Raw genomic sequence first — 18,973 nt, forward strand, 5'->3', positions numbered from 1 at the left:
AGTCATGTTTTTTTCTTTTTCTTTCTTCTGTACTGATTTTCAGGTAACATTTTTTAAAGGAATAATCCATGTATATGTAAGCAACCGTAAGTTAAAGTTAAACAGACAAATGTAGTGTAATAAGTGTGTACGGCACATATAATTAAGAGTTCTGGGGTGCCTGGGTGGCTCAGTCGGTTAAGCATCTGCCTTCAGCTCAGGTCATGATCCCGGGGCCCTGGGATCCAGCCCCACATCAGGCTCCCTGCTCAGTGGGGATCCCTCTCCCTCTGCCTGCCACTCCCCTTGCTCATGCATATGCTCTCAAATAAATAAAATCTTAAAAAAAAAAAAAAAGAGTTCTGAGGGAAAAACACAAAGTTAGGCGCATGATAATTGCAACTCCGTAAACAAATGTATCTATATGGATGAAAATGCCTCCTGCTTCATTCCACTCCAGTCATCTCACACAACTATGTTACTAGAGAATTCTTTAAAAAACATGTAACTGAGTATGGTGGTTCCCTAGGTATGTCCAGTTGCTCCCCAGCATCTACAGGACGACGTCCGGACTCCTGAACACGGATACGGATCCCCACTCAGGGTCCTGTCTGTTTCTCTCACATCACTTGCCATCCACCAACCCCAGCTCATTTGCTTTGTTTGTAAGCAAACAGAGCTACTTAACACTTCTCAAATTTTGAGATGTTTTATGTTACCCTCCCTTTGGCTGGAATGTCTTTCTTTTTTTTCCTAGTTATAGTCTTAATCTTCCTTCGAAGTTCTACTCCAATGACACCTCGACCACAGGGTCATTCCTGATTACCCTCAACAGAGAGGCGCACTCCTCCTCCCGCACTGCTAGCACACTCTAAATAGCTCTGCAGCAAACACGACACAGCACAGTGACTTCTGTCTCCACGTCTACCTTCCAGACTGTCTACAATGATGTCTCATTGTAGGGCTCACTCCATGTTTTATTTTTGTATACTGAGATCCTAGAACTGTTCTCAGCACCAAATGTTTGCTTATTAAATAGGGAATAAACATACCTCTACTGGTCTCACCCAAGCCAAAGAACAAGGGATAGCCTGAGCTGGAAGCTTTGTGTAACAGCACCTGCAAGAGATAATCAAATACACAAACGTTTCATCATACTTCTTAAATGCATTTTATGGAATCTCTAATCCATTCTTGATTTCAGCTATTCACACCACTTCAGAGTATTTTATTCATGGATTTTTAAGTTAATGACTTACACTTTAAAGCAATCTAAGAAATAAAATTTTTAAACATAATAATCTTTGAAAACCATGCAATTAAAATACAGATAGGAACAGACTGACCTTCATGCTATATAAATGCAACTCTTAGCGTGACCCAAAAAATCATTTTCTTAATAAGACATTGGAATTTAACCTCATGGGCCATTCAGATTCACCGTCACATGAAAGACAACATAAGAGATTATAACCCCCTGTAAAACTAAGGGACTGTATGCCAAGTCCATTTGCATGAAGAACAAAGAGGGATGGAAGGGAAGGAAGTATAGAGGGAGGAAGGCAAGAGAAAAGGAAGAGTGATCCTAACTCCATGTGGCTTCAGCCCATGGATTCAAAACTTAAGAATAATTCAATAAGATCTGTTAACTCACTTGAGAAACCTCAGGGAGGACTTCTGAACAGTTCCGATATTTCCGAAGTCTGGGTAGAATACTTCAACTTCCTGCTTCCCAAGGACTCTATGGATGATGACCCGATACCACCACTTATCCTCAGAAATCCTTACACAACAGAGATGTCCTGGTTGGATGAAATACTCTGGCAAGGTGTACCGATCAGAAACCAGCTGATTAGAATAGCAGCGCCTACAGAATTCCATAATACAGGGAATCACATAGGGGAAGGAAATATCAAGAACATTTATCCTAATGTATCAAGAACAAAAAAGTCTTGGCAAAAAGGAAAAGGATCCCCACTTTTTCTGATTTGTTAATGCTTATTCATACTAATTTAATTTTCCTCTTTCTTATCAAAATCCCTTCATCAACAAACTTCCTCAAACAGAAAGTTACACATTCATTTAAACTCCTACTCCGAACAAAATGTAATCCAATTTTATTCCTCAGCATTTCCTAAAATGGGCATTTTTAAAAAAAATTTTTTTTCATAATAATATTTTTTTTTAAAGATTTTATTTGACAGAGAGAGACAGCCAGCAAGAGAGGGAACACATAAGCAGGGGCAGTGGGACAGGAAGAAGCAGGCTCCCATTGGAGGAGCCTGATGTGGGGCTCGATCCCAGAATGCCAGGATCACGCCCTGAGCCGAAGGCAGACGCTTAATGACTGCGCCACCCAGGCGCCCCTCATAATAATATTTTTATTATATTATGTTATTCACCATACAGTACATCTCTGGTTTTTGATGTGAAGTTTGATGATTCATTAGTTGCGTATAACACCCAGCGCACCAAGCAATACGTGCCCTCCTTACTACCCATCACCAGCCTATCCCATTCCCCCACCCCCCTCCCCTCTGAAGCCCTCAGTTTGTTTTTCAGGGTCCATAGTCTCTCATGCTTCATTCCCCCTTCTGATTACCCCCCTTTCTTTATCCCTTTCTTCTCCTACCGATCTTCCTAGTTCTTATGTTCCATAGATGAGAGAAACCATATGATAATTGTCTTTCCCTGCCTGACTTATTTCACTTAGCGTTATCTCCTCCAGTGCCGTCCATGTTGTAGCAAATGTTGAGAAATCGTTCCTTTTGATAGCTGAGTAATATTCCATTGTATAAATTGAGCTACCCTATGACCCAGCCATTGCACTACTGGGTATTTACTCCAAAGATACAGACGTAGTGAAGAGAAGGGCCATATGCACCCCAATGTTCATAGCAGCAATGTCCACAATAGCTAAATCGTGGAAGGAGCCGAGATGCCCTTCAACAGATGACTGGATTAAGAAGTTGTGGTCCAGGGGCGCCTGGGTGGCATAGCGGTTAAGCGTCTGCCTTCGGCTCAGGGCGTGATCCCAGCATTATGGGATCAAGCCCCACATCAGGCTCCTCCACTGTGAGCCTGCTTCTTCCTCTCCCACTCCCCCTGCTTGTGCTCCCTCTCTCGCTGGCTGTCTCTATCTCTGTCAAATAAATAAATAAAATCTTTAAAAAAAAAAAAAAAAAAAAAAAAGAAGTTGTGGTCCATACATACAATGGAATATTACTCAGCTCTCAGAAAGAACGGATTCTCAACACTGGGTGATATACGCACTGGGTGATATACGCAACTAATGAATCATTGAACTTTACATCAGAAACCGGGGATGTACTGTATGGTGACTAACATAATATAATAAAAAAACATTAAAATAAAAAAAAAGATGTGGTCCATATATATAAAATGGGCATTTTTAAGACATTAGTGGCCTGCTAGTTCCCAAGTCCAATAGATAAGTCTCCCCAGCTTTCAATATCCCTGTTTTCTCTGTAGCATGACCCTGACCCCGTCCGCTTTCAATCACTAACCTAGTTTCCAAGACACTATTTTCTCCTACTTCTTCCCTGTCAATAATTGTGCCTATATGGGCTCTGTAATTGCCCTAAAAGTCTGGGTTCTCTGGGCTCTTCTTTTTAGGAAGTATTAAATAATAAAAACTCAGACTTTAGAGCCAATGACAGGGGCTCAAATCCTGACTCCATCATTTACTAGCCATGTAACTTTACCTTTCTGTCCTCACCTTACTCGTTGAGCATTGAGAGGATAATAAAGCCTTAGTTCAAATATGTGAATGTTTGGCAGAGTCCAAATACAGTAAGCACTCCTTAACCCTCACTACCCTTGCTGTACACAGCACCATCTCACCCACTTTCATGTCTTCAACCACTATGGATAAACCGGTGAGTCTCCATCTCGAGCTTTGACCCAGAATCGTTTCTGAACTTTAAAACTTTACTTCCGGCTGTATGGAAAAGATGCTAGTTGTCCCCCAGTTCTCATTCTCCACTCTTCTTCCCCTAGTAAGAGAATCCCAAATTTCAGCTGAGTATATAGCCATTCAGATTTTTCAGGCTCCCTTGCATCTGGATGTGAATACCAAGTTCTGGGCAATGAGATGTGAGAAAAAGTAGAGTGTGTGTGATTAGGATGGTGAATTTTATGTGTATTCTACCACAACTAAAAGTAAAGTATAGAAATTCCAGCTCGTGTCTTTCAAAGAAAATGGCATGCTTCCAACCTCCCACCTTCTTCTTTTTCTCCTTCCCACTGGCTGGAATGAGGACCTGGTGGGTGTGGTGGTGAGCTACCCCCTGGACCATGTGGATGGGGCAACACACTGTGACAGCAAGACAGGAAACACTTGCGTCCCTAACACCATGGAGCTCCCCTATCAGTCTACATTGCTTATATACAGACTATTATGGGAAGAAGAAATCTCCATCTTCTCTATGCTACTATGGCTAAGTTATGTCTTTGTAACAGTGACTAAACCTAATCCTAACTAATATTGTCCACTCAACATTGTCGATTCCCTACCTCACGGTCACCTTAGAGGCAGCAGGTGCAAACTTCTAACCCTAGCTTAAACCCACCCAATCTCTAAAGTCAACACAAGTTTCCTATTCTCCCTTTCTCCTTTGTCCTTCTCAAACCCACTCTTGTCACCAATAGCTGACAACTGCACTTTCCCAAAATCTCTCCAATTTCTCTCTCTCTTTCCACTGTCTCTCTCTTACCAAAACTAGCATATTAACGGATGCTCTCCGGTTCCCTCCACCCATCTTCCACACTGCAACCAGAGTTATCCTAAAATACAAACCTGCTGAGGCCCCTACTTTCTAAAAACCTTCAGAGGCTCTTCACCGTCTACAGAGTAAGTCAGAATTCCTTCCTGTGGAGTTCATACTCCAGCTCTTCCCTGGTATTCCAGATTCACATTCAGTTACTGTCCACCCAACCTCACACAGTGGGGACTTCACTGCCCTATTTGATGCTCCCAGAGCACAACACTACTCCCGTCGTTAATGCTAATGCTGGCCTTGGTGCCTGTGACTGAACCTGCACATACTCACTCACATTTCTTGACTGGCAACTTCTTGTTTTTTAAGTCGAGCTCAAGTACCTCCTTCGTGAAGCTCTCTTCCACCTTGCCCAGGCAGAATTACCACCTCGTTCAATACCCCACACAGCCCCTATCTTCCCAGATAATTGTGGTGTTGACAAAGGCAAAGATCATGTCTGTCTTCTTGTACTCCTCATGCCTCAACATCCCAAGCACACAGCAGATGGTATTAATAATAACAGCAGCCAACATTTGAGCTAGACTCCAATCTAAGCACTTTAATCTTCACAACTCTGGGAGGCAGGTGCTATTACTATCCCTACTTTGGAGATAAGGAGACTAGGCCTAGAGAGTTAAAGTAACTTCAAGGTCATAGAGCCAGTAAGTATAATTTAAAACATGTACTAAATCTTACAGGCATACTGGAATGGAATATATGATAACATTTTTACTAAGTGATTATTATGTGATTTACATTATGCCAGGTGTTCTTGGGTAAGAGAGGAGTGGAGTATATAATGTGGTAAAATTAGATTAAAAAATGGAATGCTCTTGGAGAGGTATGTAATAAATAAATTATTCTTATACGTGACACCAATGTAAAAATCAGACACTGTTGTTCATGAATAAATCTTAAGTAATTGCAAATGTACACATTTTACATGGTGTTTACTAAGAAAGGGCATCATTTCTCAGCAGAGAAAAGAGATTAGAGTAGTAGAGTAAAATAGTGATTTGCCCTTCTCATTGTGTTAACATTTGCAATGATGGTATAAAAGCAAGGTGGCACCAAACTTTACTAGCTGTCATTTATACGTCACCACCATGCACTCACCAATAAAAAAAAAAAAAAAAAAAGCCACTGTCACTTAAGAATGTCCTTGATAAAGTAATCAAAATCAAGTGTATTAAACCTCAACCACTGAGTGACTGTCTTTTCAATATCCTATGTGACAAAAATGGAAGTATTGTACCCATAAAACACTTCTCAAGTTGTCTTAAGGAAAAGCACTTATGCATCTGGGTTGTGAATGGAACTAGCTGCCTTTTTTGTGGAACTATTTACTTGGAAAATGAACTAGCCATTGTTCTCATGGAACACCATTTTTGCTTGAAAGGACCATTATCAAACCACATTTATTCAAACTTAGGTATCTGACACACATTTTCTCAAAAATGAGGTGAGCCTGTCACTTCAAGGAAAACACTGACAGTATTTGTCATCACTGATAAAATGTAAGGCTTTCAAGTGAAAATTAGGATTCTGGCAATGTTGCATCTACCACCATAAGCTTGACAGCTCCCTAATATGTAATACTTTTCTGATGAGATCAGTGGTGACATTAATAAATGTGGAAGATCTGCATAACTCTGCAAACCAGTATTTTCCATATTACCATTGCATGATGTTTTAAAATTATTAATGGGGGTAAAAGATCCTTTCAGGGCCAGTTACATTTAGTCCACAGTTAGAAGGGCCTTAGACGGGGCACCTGGGTGGCTCAGTCGTTAAGCGTCTGCCTTCGGTCAGGTCATGATCCCGGCGTTCTGGGATTGAGCCCCGCATCGGGCTCCCTGCTCAGCGGGAAGCCTGCTTCTCCTTCTCCCACTCCCCCTGCTTGTGTTCCTTCTCTCCCTGTCTCTGTCAAATAAATAAATAAAATCTTAAAAGAAAAAAAAAAAGAAGAAGAAGAAGGGCCTTAGGCTTGCTTTAATGTTCTGCTACTGCTGTACTGAAATTCTTAATGATTTTTAAACCTGGCACCTCTTGCCTTTTAATTTTGCAGTGGAGCCTGCAATTACATAATCAGTCCTGGTCCATTCACAGTGCAAAGGAAGACCAATGGATTTTAACATAGGAGGGTATGTAAAGTTCCAATTCCACATTGCAACCAATCTTTAAAAAACTACCACTTGCCAAGTTTTGGAATGTTCACAAATTTTCTGAAAATATCAAAGAAGATTCACAATTTTCTGAAAAGGCTGTTAAAATACTCCTTTTCCCAACTAGGTATCTGTGTGAGGGCAGATGTTTTCATATACTTCAACCAAAACAATGTACCTCAAGAGATTAAAGACAAAACCAGATATTAAAATCAAACTTTCTTCTATTAAAACAGATATTAAAGAGATCTGCAAAAACATAGAACAATGTCTACGTTGTTTTCTGGAAAACAGTTATTTTTCACAGAACTATATTATTTATATTCACACAAATGGACTTACCATTATATTTAAACAAAAAAATATTTAAATGTTAGTTTTAATTTCTAAGATAAGCATCAATAAACAAAAGTTATTGAGTCCTTAATTTTTAAAAGCCCTAAAGCCAAATGTTGAGAACTTCTGATTTAGAATGAGATACATGAAAAATACACTGAAAACAACGGACTCCTACCGCATCTCAATCATCATGTCTTCAAGTAACTCTGATGAATCCCTGCTATAGATTCGGATGTAGAATTGACTAGGAGAGATGATATACTCCACAAAGACACCCACAAGGGTACTGGTATCTAATGGTGGCAGTCTGCATAATTTCTTGTCCCGTACAGCATCTGGTGGGATATCATGATTTGCCATTGCCAGGTTGAGCTGTGACTTGTTAACTTCTACTTGCTGCAAGTTAGAAAAGAAACCGCTATAAAACCTTGAGTGGCATTTCAAACTATGACATTTCTCCAAGCATATTTCATGAGTCATCTGTATCAAAGTCACCTGGGAAATTATAAAAATGAAGCTTCTTAGACTCTATCTAGACGTACTGATCGAGAATACCTGGAAGTGGGGCTTCCAATTATGCATTTAAAAAATTCCCTAGGTGGGCACCTGGGTGGCTTGGTCGGTTGAGTGTCTGCCTTCAATTCAGGTCATGATCTCAGGGTCTTGGGATCCAGCCCTGCATCCGGCTCCCTGCTCAGCGGCAAGCCTGCTTCTCCCTCTCCCTCTGCCTGCTGCTCCCCCTGCTAGGGCTTTCTATCAAATAAATAAATAAATAAAATCTTAAAAAAAAAATTCCCTAGGTGATCCTTACCTACATTAATCTATGAAAACTACTGCCTTATGACATTAGAAGTATGTTATCCAGCTGCCCCATACAAAATTGCAAATATGGTACTTAAAATATTCAGGCTGAGCCAAGATAGACTGTCATCCTACCCCAACCCTATCAACAAAGATAACTTAAAAGAATGGATTAAATTTCACACTAGTCTTCCAACCAAAAATAGGGTTTCTCAAGCACTCTTATTCTAAAATATCTTATTTTCCTTTAGGCCTTTCTCTTGTCCTCAAGAAAATATGCAGTAAGCTTTCCAAACAAAATGTTTTCCTTCCATGAAAGAAGCCAGGCATAGACAGAAGAAAAGAAGAGTAAGCAATTAATTCCTTAACAACAACAAAATAAGTAATAGGAGAGGAGAATGCAAAAAATGAGAATTGTGTGGACATGTGATGAAAAAGAAAAAAGAAAAGCACCCTATAACTGAGGACAGGTGCAGGGGCAATTCGCAGCAGTTGTTGGGACACACAGCAAAAACAAAGCTCCTCAACTCTTCCCTCCAAAGCCCTCGAGGGTTTTCCAGCCTACATTTTAAAAAGCATGGACTAAGCATTGGCTACACCTCTTGAGAAAACCGGCAAATCTTCAAAGCCATCTGAAAACTTTAAAATGAGATCTGAATGAAATTAGTTATACAAAAGATTGAAAACCAGAATAAATGCTGCATACGGTGACTTCAAACCAAAGCTTTGCTCTAAGAAATCACATTTCTAGAAATAAGACTTTTCTAAAGTAGAATTTTGGTTTAAAGAAATACTCCTTCAGATACTTTTCATAATGCTGAATCTGCAGTACACAAAGTCGTTAAGCCTTACCAGCTGTAAAGGCTTTACCACCAGATTAGGCTTCTTGCAAATCTTCTGTTCTGGCTCCTTACGGTTTTTAGGAGGACAATCCCAGGTAGTCTCCTTGACAGCAGCAGTAGACAGTGAATTTCTAGGGGGACTGGAGACATAAGCTTTGACTTCTATTTTCTTATCTGATTGAACTAAACATGAATTTCTGACTGAAGAAACGTCTCCATCTGAAATGATCAATAGAGTAGCCTATGGATAGCTATTACAATACTTTGTATAACTGTTACTAAGCACATTCTATGGGCCAGGCACTGGGTAAATAATAATGATAAATGAGAGATATGAACCTGTCTTTGCAGACCTTTCAGCACAGAGAGATAAAACGAAGTTCTAGATGGGAACAAATCTTAAATTATTTACGTTGGCAGGGAGACGGTAAGTCTGGTAAGGTTTCTTGAACTTTGACTAAAGGTTTTATTTTTCAACATCCTGATTTCAGTTTACTTCTTGTTCAAATTTGGCAGTGAATGTGCATTGCTACTTAATGTACAATGTATGTGACTACTTAATATTCCACAATACAGTGCCTTAATTTTTAGGGAATTACCAAATCAATCACATATTTTGTTCAAATTACATGTGTATGATGATTATAAGAGGTCGATACTATTAAAACAGGTGCCCCTGGAGGTTAAGCGTCTGCCTTTGGCTCAGGTCATGATCCCAAGGTCCTGGGATCAAGTCTCTCATCAGGCTCCCTGCTCAGTGGGGAGCCTGTTTCTCCCTTTCCCTCTGTTCCCTAGTTCGTGCTCTTTCCCTCTCACTCTATCTCAAATAAAATCTTAAAAAAAAAAAAAAAAAAGACTCCAGATAGACCTACAACCACAGTGGCTCCTAAAGAAAAACTAATAAAAGTGCACAAAGATGTGGGTATCTACATCTATACCTTTTATAATGATAAAAAATAAATACACTCTATACGTCTGTCAATAGAAGACTGATTAAATGAATATAGTCACATAAAAGAATTCTATGTAGTTAAAAAGGATGAAATAAACTTTTTTATGCTGATATAGAACAACATCCATAATATATGAGGTATAAAAAGCAAGAACTTATACGATATTTATAGAATACTGTTTTGTGCAAGAAAATTGTACATATGATAAATAACTATGTTATATACAAGAGGTCAAAAAAAGACCCATTAAAACACTTTACATTGCTGGAATTGTTTAAATAAGTAAATGTTGCTTTTATAAGTTTTTAAAAATCTACCTATGCTTACATATATGTTGAAAAAAATCTGGAAGACTATATAAAAATTCTAACAGCGTTTTTGGGGGAAGTAAAATGATGGTAATTGTTCACTTCCAACTTTCCACTCATCTGTGATATTTTCCAAAATGAACATGAGTTATTTTAATAATCAGAAAAATCAGCAAAGATACATTTACATTTTGGAAAAAAATTGCTATCCATCAAAACCACTTGTAAAAGCTTATAAAAATATAAGTACAATTGACCCTTGAACAATGCAGGGGTTAGAGACACCAACCCCTCATGCAGTCAAAAATCTGCATATAACTTTTGACTCCCCAAAAACTGTACTCATAGTCTACTACTGACCAGAAGCCTTACTGTAACATAAACAGTTGACTAACATATATTTTGCATGTCATATTTATTAAATACTGTATTCTTATAATAAAGCTAAAGAAAAAATGTTTAAAAAATTATAAGGAAGAGAAATTACATTTACAGTACTATACTGAATTTACCAAAAATAATCCATAGGTAAGTGGACCTATCCAGTTCAAACCCATGTTGTTCAAGGGTCAACTGTACCATATTATACTATAATTTAGCATGACCATTGAGGGAACAGAGGAAAAAGTACATAGAATCTCTCTGCATTAGTTCATAATAACTGTATATACAATACACAATACCCTCAATAAAAATTTCAAAAAAAAAAACCACAAAAAACCTAAGTCAAAAGAAAAACACAAGAAACAAATAAAAATCAAATGCCCTAAATGTGATGTGGTATCCTGGAGTGGATCCAGAAACAGAACAATTGTGGGAAAAATGGTAAAACCAAAATAAAATCCAGAGTTTCATTAATAGTAATGTATCAGTCAATTTCTTAGTTTTGATAAATGTATCATGATAAAATGTTAATATTAGGGGAAACAGATGAAGGGCAAATGAATTCATTAATATCTCTGCAACTTTTCTACAAACCTAAAATTATCCCAAAATAAAAAGTTTGTTTAAAAATAAATACGAGTGCTAGGTCCCAATTCACACCCACTTATTCTGAATATCCATGTATTTCTTTTTTCTTTTTTAAGATTTTATTTATTTATTTGACAGAGAGACAGCCAGTGAGAGAGTGAACACAAGCAGGGGGAGTGGGAGAGGAAGAAGCAGGCTCCCAACGGAGGAGGGCTTGATCCCAGGGACTGGGATCATGCTCTGAGCCAAAGGCAGATGCTTAACGACTGAGCCACCCAGGCGCCCCAATATCCATGTACTTCTAAAAAGCCTTGGATGCATAGCCAGAGTTAACAACAACTGATCCAGTGCTTCCCCATTAGATCACTATTTTAAAAAATTTATTTCTTCAGAATTATCCAAATATCTGGATAATGTGAAGAAAGTATATTTTAAAAATTCAGATGGTCTATGGGGCACCTGGGTGACTCGGTTGGTTAAGCACTGGACTCTTGGTTTTGGCTCAGGTCACAATCTCAGAGTTGTGGGACTGAGCCCTAAGTCAGGCTCTGCGCTCAGCTCAGGGTGTCTGCCTTCCCTCTTGCCCTCCCATTGCCCCTCCCCCCACTGGTGCATTCTGTCTCTCCCTCTTTCTCTCTCTCTAAAATAAACAAATAAATCTTTAAAAAAATTCAGATGGTTTTCATTAAACAGGTTAGCCTTACTACAACAAATATCAGCAAAAAGAATGGTCACCACATACAAACAGTTTTCAAGGTTAATGTGTAATCTATTTGGTTGATGTGGTTACAGTAAAGACTATTCATGAGCAATGCTTTATTTTTCTTTGTCCTCTCAGGGACAAATAAAATCAGGTTTGCATCTCCCAGAACACTTCAGGCTCATCTCCACTTTACCTACAGACAATTCATTGGGGTACCTACTATGCAGAACACTCCAAGAACCCCCAGCTCACACTCACTTCAGCTCCACTTGTACCTCCAGGACACACTGTGCATGGAGAGCACCAGAATCCTCTGGTCTGTACCCACTTCAGCTCCTGCCATCACACCAGAGTGGTCCTGGAATGAAGTGCCCTGGGACACCCAGCCTGCACCCACTAAAGCTCCAGCCAACCAGCCAAAGCTGCCAGACACATACAGTCTATACAGGGGCTATTCCTATATGAGGCAATTCCTTCAAGTCTAAGAGAAGTAGTTTTCCCCCTAATTCATAGAAACAAACACAGAGAGTCAAACAAAATGAGGAGACAGAGGAATATGCCCCAAATGAAAGAATAAGATAAAAGCTTAAAAAAGAACTAAACCAAATGGAGATAAGCAACCTACCTGATAGAGTTCAAGATAGTAATCATAAGGATGCTCACCTGACTTCCAGAGAAGAGTCCATGAACTCAGAGAAACTTCAACAAAGAGACAGATAATATAAAAAAGGACCAATCAGAGCTGAAGAATGCAATAATGGAAGTGCAAAATACACTAGAGGGAATCAACAGCAGATCAGAAGGTACAGAAGAATGGGTCAGTGATCTGGAAAACAGGGTAATGGAAAGCACCCATGCTGAACAGAAAAAAAAATATTTTTTCAAATAAGGATAAGTTAAGGGATTTCTGGGACAATATCAAGCATTCTAAAATTCACATTATAGGGTTCCCAAAAAGAGAGAGGGAGTGAAGAGGGCAGAAAAATAACTTGAAAAAATAATAGCTGAAAACTTCTCTGACCTGGGTAAGAAAACAGAATCCAAAACCAGGAATCACAAAAAGCCCAAAAAAAGATGAATCCAAGATATCCACACCAAGATACAAATTAGTTAAAATGTCAAAAATTAAAGATAGAGAATCTAAAAATCAGCAAGAGAAAAGCAACATGTTACATACAAGGAAACCCCATAGGATAATCAGCTTTGATGGGAATGGCATGATATATTCAAAGTGATGAAAGGACAAAACCCTATAACCAAGAATATTCTACCCAGCAAAGTTATCATTCAGAATTTAAGAAGAAATAGTTTCCCAGGCAAACAAAAGTTAAAGGAGTTCATCACCACTATAAGAGACTTAAAGAAATGTTAAAGGGACTCCTTTAAGTGGAAAAGAAGAGGCCATAATTAGAAAAAAATTATGAAAGGAAAGAATTTCATAAGTAAAAGCAAACATACAGTAAAGGCAGTAATCAATCTCGTATAAAACTAGTATGAAGGTTAAGAGACAAATGTAGCAAAATCGATTATATCTAAAAAAATTAGTTAAGGGCCATGAAATAAAGATATAAAATATGACATTACATACACAAAACTTGGAGGAGGGGGTAGTAAAAATTTTATGTTTTTAGAATGTGTTCAAACTTCAGCAACCATCAACTTCAAATATAAAACAGACTGCTACAAACATAGTATATTATATATGAACCTCATGGTAACGGCAAACAAAACACCTATAATAGATAAGCAAAAAATAAAGAGAAAGGAATCCAAGGATAACACAAATGAAAATATCAAATCACAAAGATAAAGCAAGAGAAGGAACAGAGAAGAACCATAGAAAGAACCAGAAAACAATGAACAAAACAGCATTAAGTATATACTTATCAATAATTACTTTAAATGTAAATGCACTAAAAGCTCCAGTCAAAAGACATAGGGTAACTGAATGGATTAAAAAAAACAAAAACAAAACCCCAAGACACATCTATATGCTGCCTTACAAGAGACTCACTTCAGACCTAAAGACACACGCATACTGAAAGTAAAGTGTTGGAAAAACATAGACCATGCAAATGGAAAAACAAACAAACAAACAAACAAACAAAAAGCCAAGGTAGCAATATGTCAGACAAAGTAGACTTTAAAATAAACACTGTAACAGGAGACAAATAAAGGCATTATATAATGATAAAGAGATCAATTCAACAAGAAAATATAACCATTGTAAATATCTATACACCCAACCCAACATAGGGACACCTAAATACATTAAGCAAATATTAGAAGACATAAAGGGAGAAACTGATAATGACACGGTAATAGGAGGGGACTTGAATACCCACTTACATCAATGAACAGATCACTCAAACAGAAAATAAGGAAGCAATGGCTTGAACAACACATTAGACCAGGTAGACTTAACAAATATTTACATAACATTTCATTCAAAAAACAGCAGAATACACATTCTTTTCAAGTTCTTTTCATTCTCCAGAATAGATCATCTTAAGCCAAAAACAAGACTCAATAAATTTAAGAAAACTGAAACCATATCAAGCATCTTTTCCAAATGCAACAGTACAAAACTAGAAATCAATTACAAGACAAAACTGCAAAAAAACAAACACAAGGATGCTAAAACAACATGCTATAAAACAATCAATGAAGAAATCAAAGAGGAAATGAAAAAATAGATGGAGACAAATGAAAATGAAAACACGATGATCCAAAACCTTTGGGATGCAGCAAAAGCAGTTCTAAGAGGGAAGTTTATAAGGATACAGCCTTACCTCAAGAAACAAGAAAAATATCAAACAATTTAAACTTACATCTAAAGAAGCTAGAAAAAGAAGAACAAATCCCAAAGTTAGTAGGAGAAAGGAAATAATAAAGGTGGGAATAGAAATAAATGAAATGGAGATTAAAAACAATAGAGATCAATGAAACCAAGAGCTGGTTCTTTGAAAAGATAAACAAAATTGATATATCTTTAGTCAGATTCATTAAAAAAAAAAAGAGAGAGGATTCGAACAAATATCAAAAATGAAACACAAAACAAACCAACAGTACAAAAATACAAAGAACTCTAAGAGAATACTACACAAAATATTATGCGAACAAACTGGACAACCTAGAAGAAATGGATAATTCCTGGGAACATACAATCTTCCAAAACTGAATCAGGTAGAAAATATAAACAGACCAATTACTAGTAACAAAATTGAATCAGTAATCAAAAAATTCCCAAGAAATAAAAGTGCAGGACCAGATGGCTTCACAGGTGAATTTTACCAAACATTTAAATAAAGAAGGATTAACACACCTACTCTTTCAAACTTTTTCAAAAAATAAAAGAGGAAGGAAAGCTTCCAAATTCATTTCATGAGTCAGAATTGCCCTGATACAAAAACCAAAGACACTACTAAAAAAAGAAAACTACAGGTCAATATCCCTAATGAACCTACAAGGCAAAAATCCTCAACAAAGCATTAGCAAACCAAATTCAACAATACATTAAAAGGATCAACCACAATCAAGTGGGATTTATTCTAGGAATGCCAGAATGGTTCAATATCCACAACTCAATGAACTTTATACATCACATTAATAAAATGAAAGTTAAAAACCATATGGTCATCTCAATAGATTCAGAAAAAGCTTTTGACAAAATTCGACATCCATTCATGATAAATTCTCAACAAAGTGGATATAGAAGGAACATAATTCAATATGATAAAGGCTATATATGACAAATCCACAGATAACATCATACTCAATAGTGACAAACTGAAAGCTTTTCCTCTCAGGAACAAGACAAGGATGTTCACTGTTGCCAGTTTTATTCAACACAGTACTGGAAGTCCTGGCTACAGCAATCAAAAAAGATATAAAAGGTATCTAAATTGATAGGGAAGACATAAAACTGTCATTATTTGCAGATAACATGATTCTATATACAGAACACCTTAAAAACTCCACCAAAAATCTATTAGAATAAATGAATTCAGTAAAGTTGCAGGACACAAAATTAATATACAGAAATCTGTTGCATTTCTGTAAACTAATAATGAAATAACTGAAAGAGAAATTAAGAAAACAATCCTGTTTACAATTGCATCAAAAAGAACAAAATACCTAAGAATAAATTTAACCAAGTGCAAGACCTGTACTCTGAAAACTATACAATATTGATGAAAGAAATTAAAGATGACACAAATGAAAAGATACACCATGCTCATGGTTTAGAAGAACGAATACTGTTAAAAATGTTGACACTATCCAAAGCAATCCGCAGAGTCAATCCAATTCCTATCAAAATATCAACAGTATTTTTTTAAAGATTTTTTTGCGAGATAATTCTAAGTGAAATAAGTCAAGCAGAGAAAGACAATTATCATATGATTTCTCTCATCTATGGAACAAAAGAACTAGGAAGATCGGTAGGGGAAGAAAGGGATAAAGCAAGGGGGGGTAATCAGAAGGGGGAATGAAACATGAGAGACTATGGACTCTGAGAAACAAACTGAGGGCTTCGGGGGGGGGGTGGGGGAATGGGATAGACTGGTGATGGGTAGTAAGGAGGGCACATATTGCATGGTGCGCTGGGTGTTATACGCAACTAATGAATCATCGAACTTTACATCAAAAACCAGGGATATACTGTATGGTGACTAACATAATATAATAAAAAAGCATTAAAATAAAAAATAGAAAAGAGTCAAAAAAAAATAAAGATTTCTTTGCGAGGGAGAGGGAGAGACAAAAAGAGAGGAGGGGCAGAGGGAGAGGGAGAATCCCAAGCAGACTCCCCACTGAGCATGGAGCCTGACACGGAGCTCAATCTCACGACCCTGAGATCATGCCCTGAGCCAAAACCAACAGTCAGATGCTCAACTGTGCCACCCAGGTGCTCCAATACCAACAGTATTTTTCACGAAACTAAATGAATAATCCTAAAATTTATATGGAATCACAAAAGATCCTGAATAGCCAAGGAAATCTTGAAAAAGAACAAAGTCAAAGGTATCACAATCCCAGATTTCAAGACATACTACAAAGCTATGGTATTCAAAACAGTATGGACTGGCACAGAAATGGCCACATAGGTCAATAGAACAGAGCTCCCAGAAATAAACCCATGCTTATATGTTCAATTAATCTAAAACAAAGGAGGCAAGAATATATAATGGGGAAAAGAAAGTCTTTTCAATAAACTGGGCAGCTACATGCAAAAGAATTAAACTGGACCACTTTCTTACACCATACACATAAACAAACTCAAAACAGATTAAAGACCCAAATGTGAGACCTCAAACAATAAAGCTCCTAAAAGAAAACATAGGCAGTAATCTCTTGGACATCAGCCTTAGCAACATTTTTCTAGATATGTCTCCTCTGGCAGGGGAAATGAAAGCACAAATAACCTACTGGGATTACATCAAACTAAAGAACTTTTGCACAACAAAGGAAACCAGAATGAAAAGACAACTTACTAAATGGGGGAATATATTTGCAAATGATATATCCAATAAGGGGTTCATAACCAAAATATATAAAAAACTTCTACAACTCAATACCAAAAAGTAACAATAATCCACATAAAAATGGGCAGAAAATCTGAATAGACATTTTTTGAAAGAATGCATATAGATGACCAACAAACACATAAAAGATGCTGAACACTGTTAGTCATCAGGGAAATGCAAAATCAAAACCACAGTGAGAAATCACCTTATACCTATCAGAATGGCTAGTATCAAGATAATAGACAAGTGCTGGCAAGGATATGGAGAAAAGCGAGCCCTTGTGCACTGTTGGTGGGAATGTAAATTGGTGCTACCCCTGTGGAAAACAGTGTAAAGATTCCCTAAAAAAAAAAAAAAAAGAAACTATTAAAAATAAACAACGTATGATCCAGTAATTCCACTACTGGACATTTAGCCAAAGAAAATGAAAACACTAATTCAAAAAGCTATATGCACCCTATGTTTACTACAGTATTATTTATAATAGCCAAGTTATGGAAGCAACCTAAGGGTCTATCCACGGATGAACGGATAAAGTCCTAGTGTACATACAATGGAATATTAGTCAGCTATGAAAAGAAATGACATCTTGCCATCTGCGACAACATGGATAAACTTAGAAGGTATTATGCTAAGTAAAATAAGTCAGAGAAAGACAAATACCATATGATTTCACTTATATGTGGAATCTAAAAATCAAAACAAAATGAAAACAATAATAAATATAGAGAACTGGTAGTTGTCAGATGGGAGGGTAGTGGGGGGGATGGGCAAAATAGGTGAAGAATATTAAGAGGTAAAATCTCCAGTTATAAAATAAATAAGTCACAGGAATAAAAAATACAGCATAGGGAATACAGTCAATAATATTGTCATAACATTGTATGTTGACAGATGGTAACTACACTTATAATGGTGAACACAGCACAGTGTATGGAACTGTCAAATCACTATGTGGTACACCTAAAAGTAATAAATGTATGTCAACTATACTTCAATTTTTAAAAAATCTGGTTTGCATCATATTGTGATTCAACTCACCAGGTGGTTGTGGCTTCATCTCAGCATCAAACACCAGTAAGTCTTGCTCTCCTTCCCTGAACTCAACACGGAGAATGTCACTAAGAGCTCCAACAAGTTCTGTCACATTTAAGAAGCCCAATTTTTTTGGTGAAAGTTGCTCGTTAAAGATTATCTGTCAAAAAACCCCCAGAAATAACATGAAACATTAGATAAAAGGAATATAACACATACAGATGTCCTTAGACAATGTCCCTTAATTTGGACTTAGTCAAACTAAATTTTTTAAGAGTCAGCAAACTCACATATTCCAGTAATATAAATCTAGAGACCCACAGTCCCTTCCAGGTCAGTTTCAAGTTCCTTTTAAAGTATATGGTAAATTGAAGTGAAAATCAAGAGGGCTTTTTACCTCTCGTTTTTAACAATGTCAGATTATAAAGCAAAAGTCTTTTTTAAAAAAAGGGAATGCACAAAATACTAAAGTCATAATAAAGCTGGCTATTTCTCTATTTCCAGATGAAGTATTCACTACCACTTTCAACATGCAATAAAGTAATACTATTTTATAATATTTCCTTA

The 18,973-nt window shown here is 37.1% G+C and overlaps 1 protein-coding gene across 4 annotated transcripts in view; it reads right to left on the bottom strand.

The window, feature by feature from the left end:
• Nucleotides 1-18,973, bottom strand: part of TDRD5 (tudor domain containing 5) — a 115,718-nt gene that overhangs the window by 37,697 nt on the left and 59,048 nt on the right. For all 4 annotated transcript variants that reach the window (XM_045811322.2, XM_045811319.2, XM_045811321.2 and 1 more), the window contains exons 7-11: nt 18,413-18,566; nt 8,918-9,126; nt 7,440-7,660; nt 1,634-1,846; nt 1,032-1,098 (exon numbers count right to left, since the gene is read on the bottom strand). In XM_045811322.2, the coding sequence (XP_045667278.1) occupies nt 1,032-1,098; nt 1,634-1,846; nt 7,440-7,660; nt 8,918-9,126; nt 18,413-18,566 (864 nt within the window). The remainder of the gene's footprint in view (nt 1-1,031; nt 1,099-1,633; nt 1,847-7,439; nt 7,661-8,917; nt 9,127-18,412; nt 18,567-18,973) is intronic.

The sequence above is a fragment of the Ursus americanus genome, chromosome 2 (assembly GCF_024610735.1).
Source record: "Ursus americanus isolate L20-20 chromosome 2, mUrsAme1.1.p, whole genome shotgun sequence".
Lineage (NCBI taxonomy): Eukaryota > Metazoa > Chordata > Mammalia > Carnivora > Ursidae > Ursus > Ursus americanus.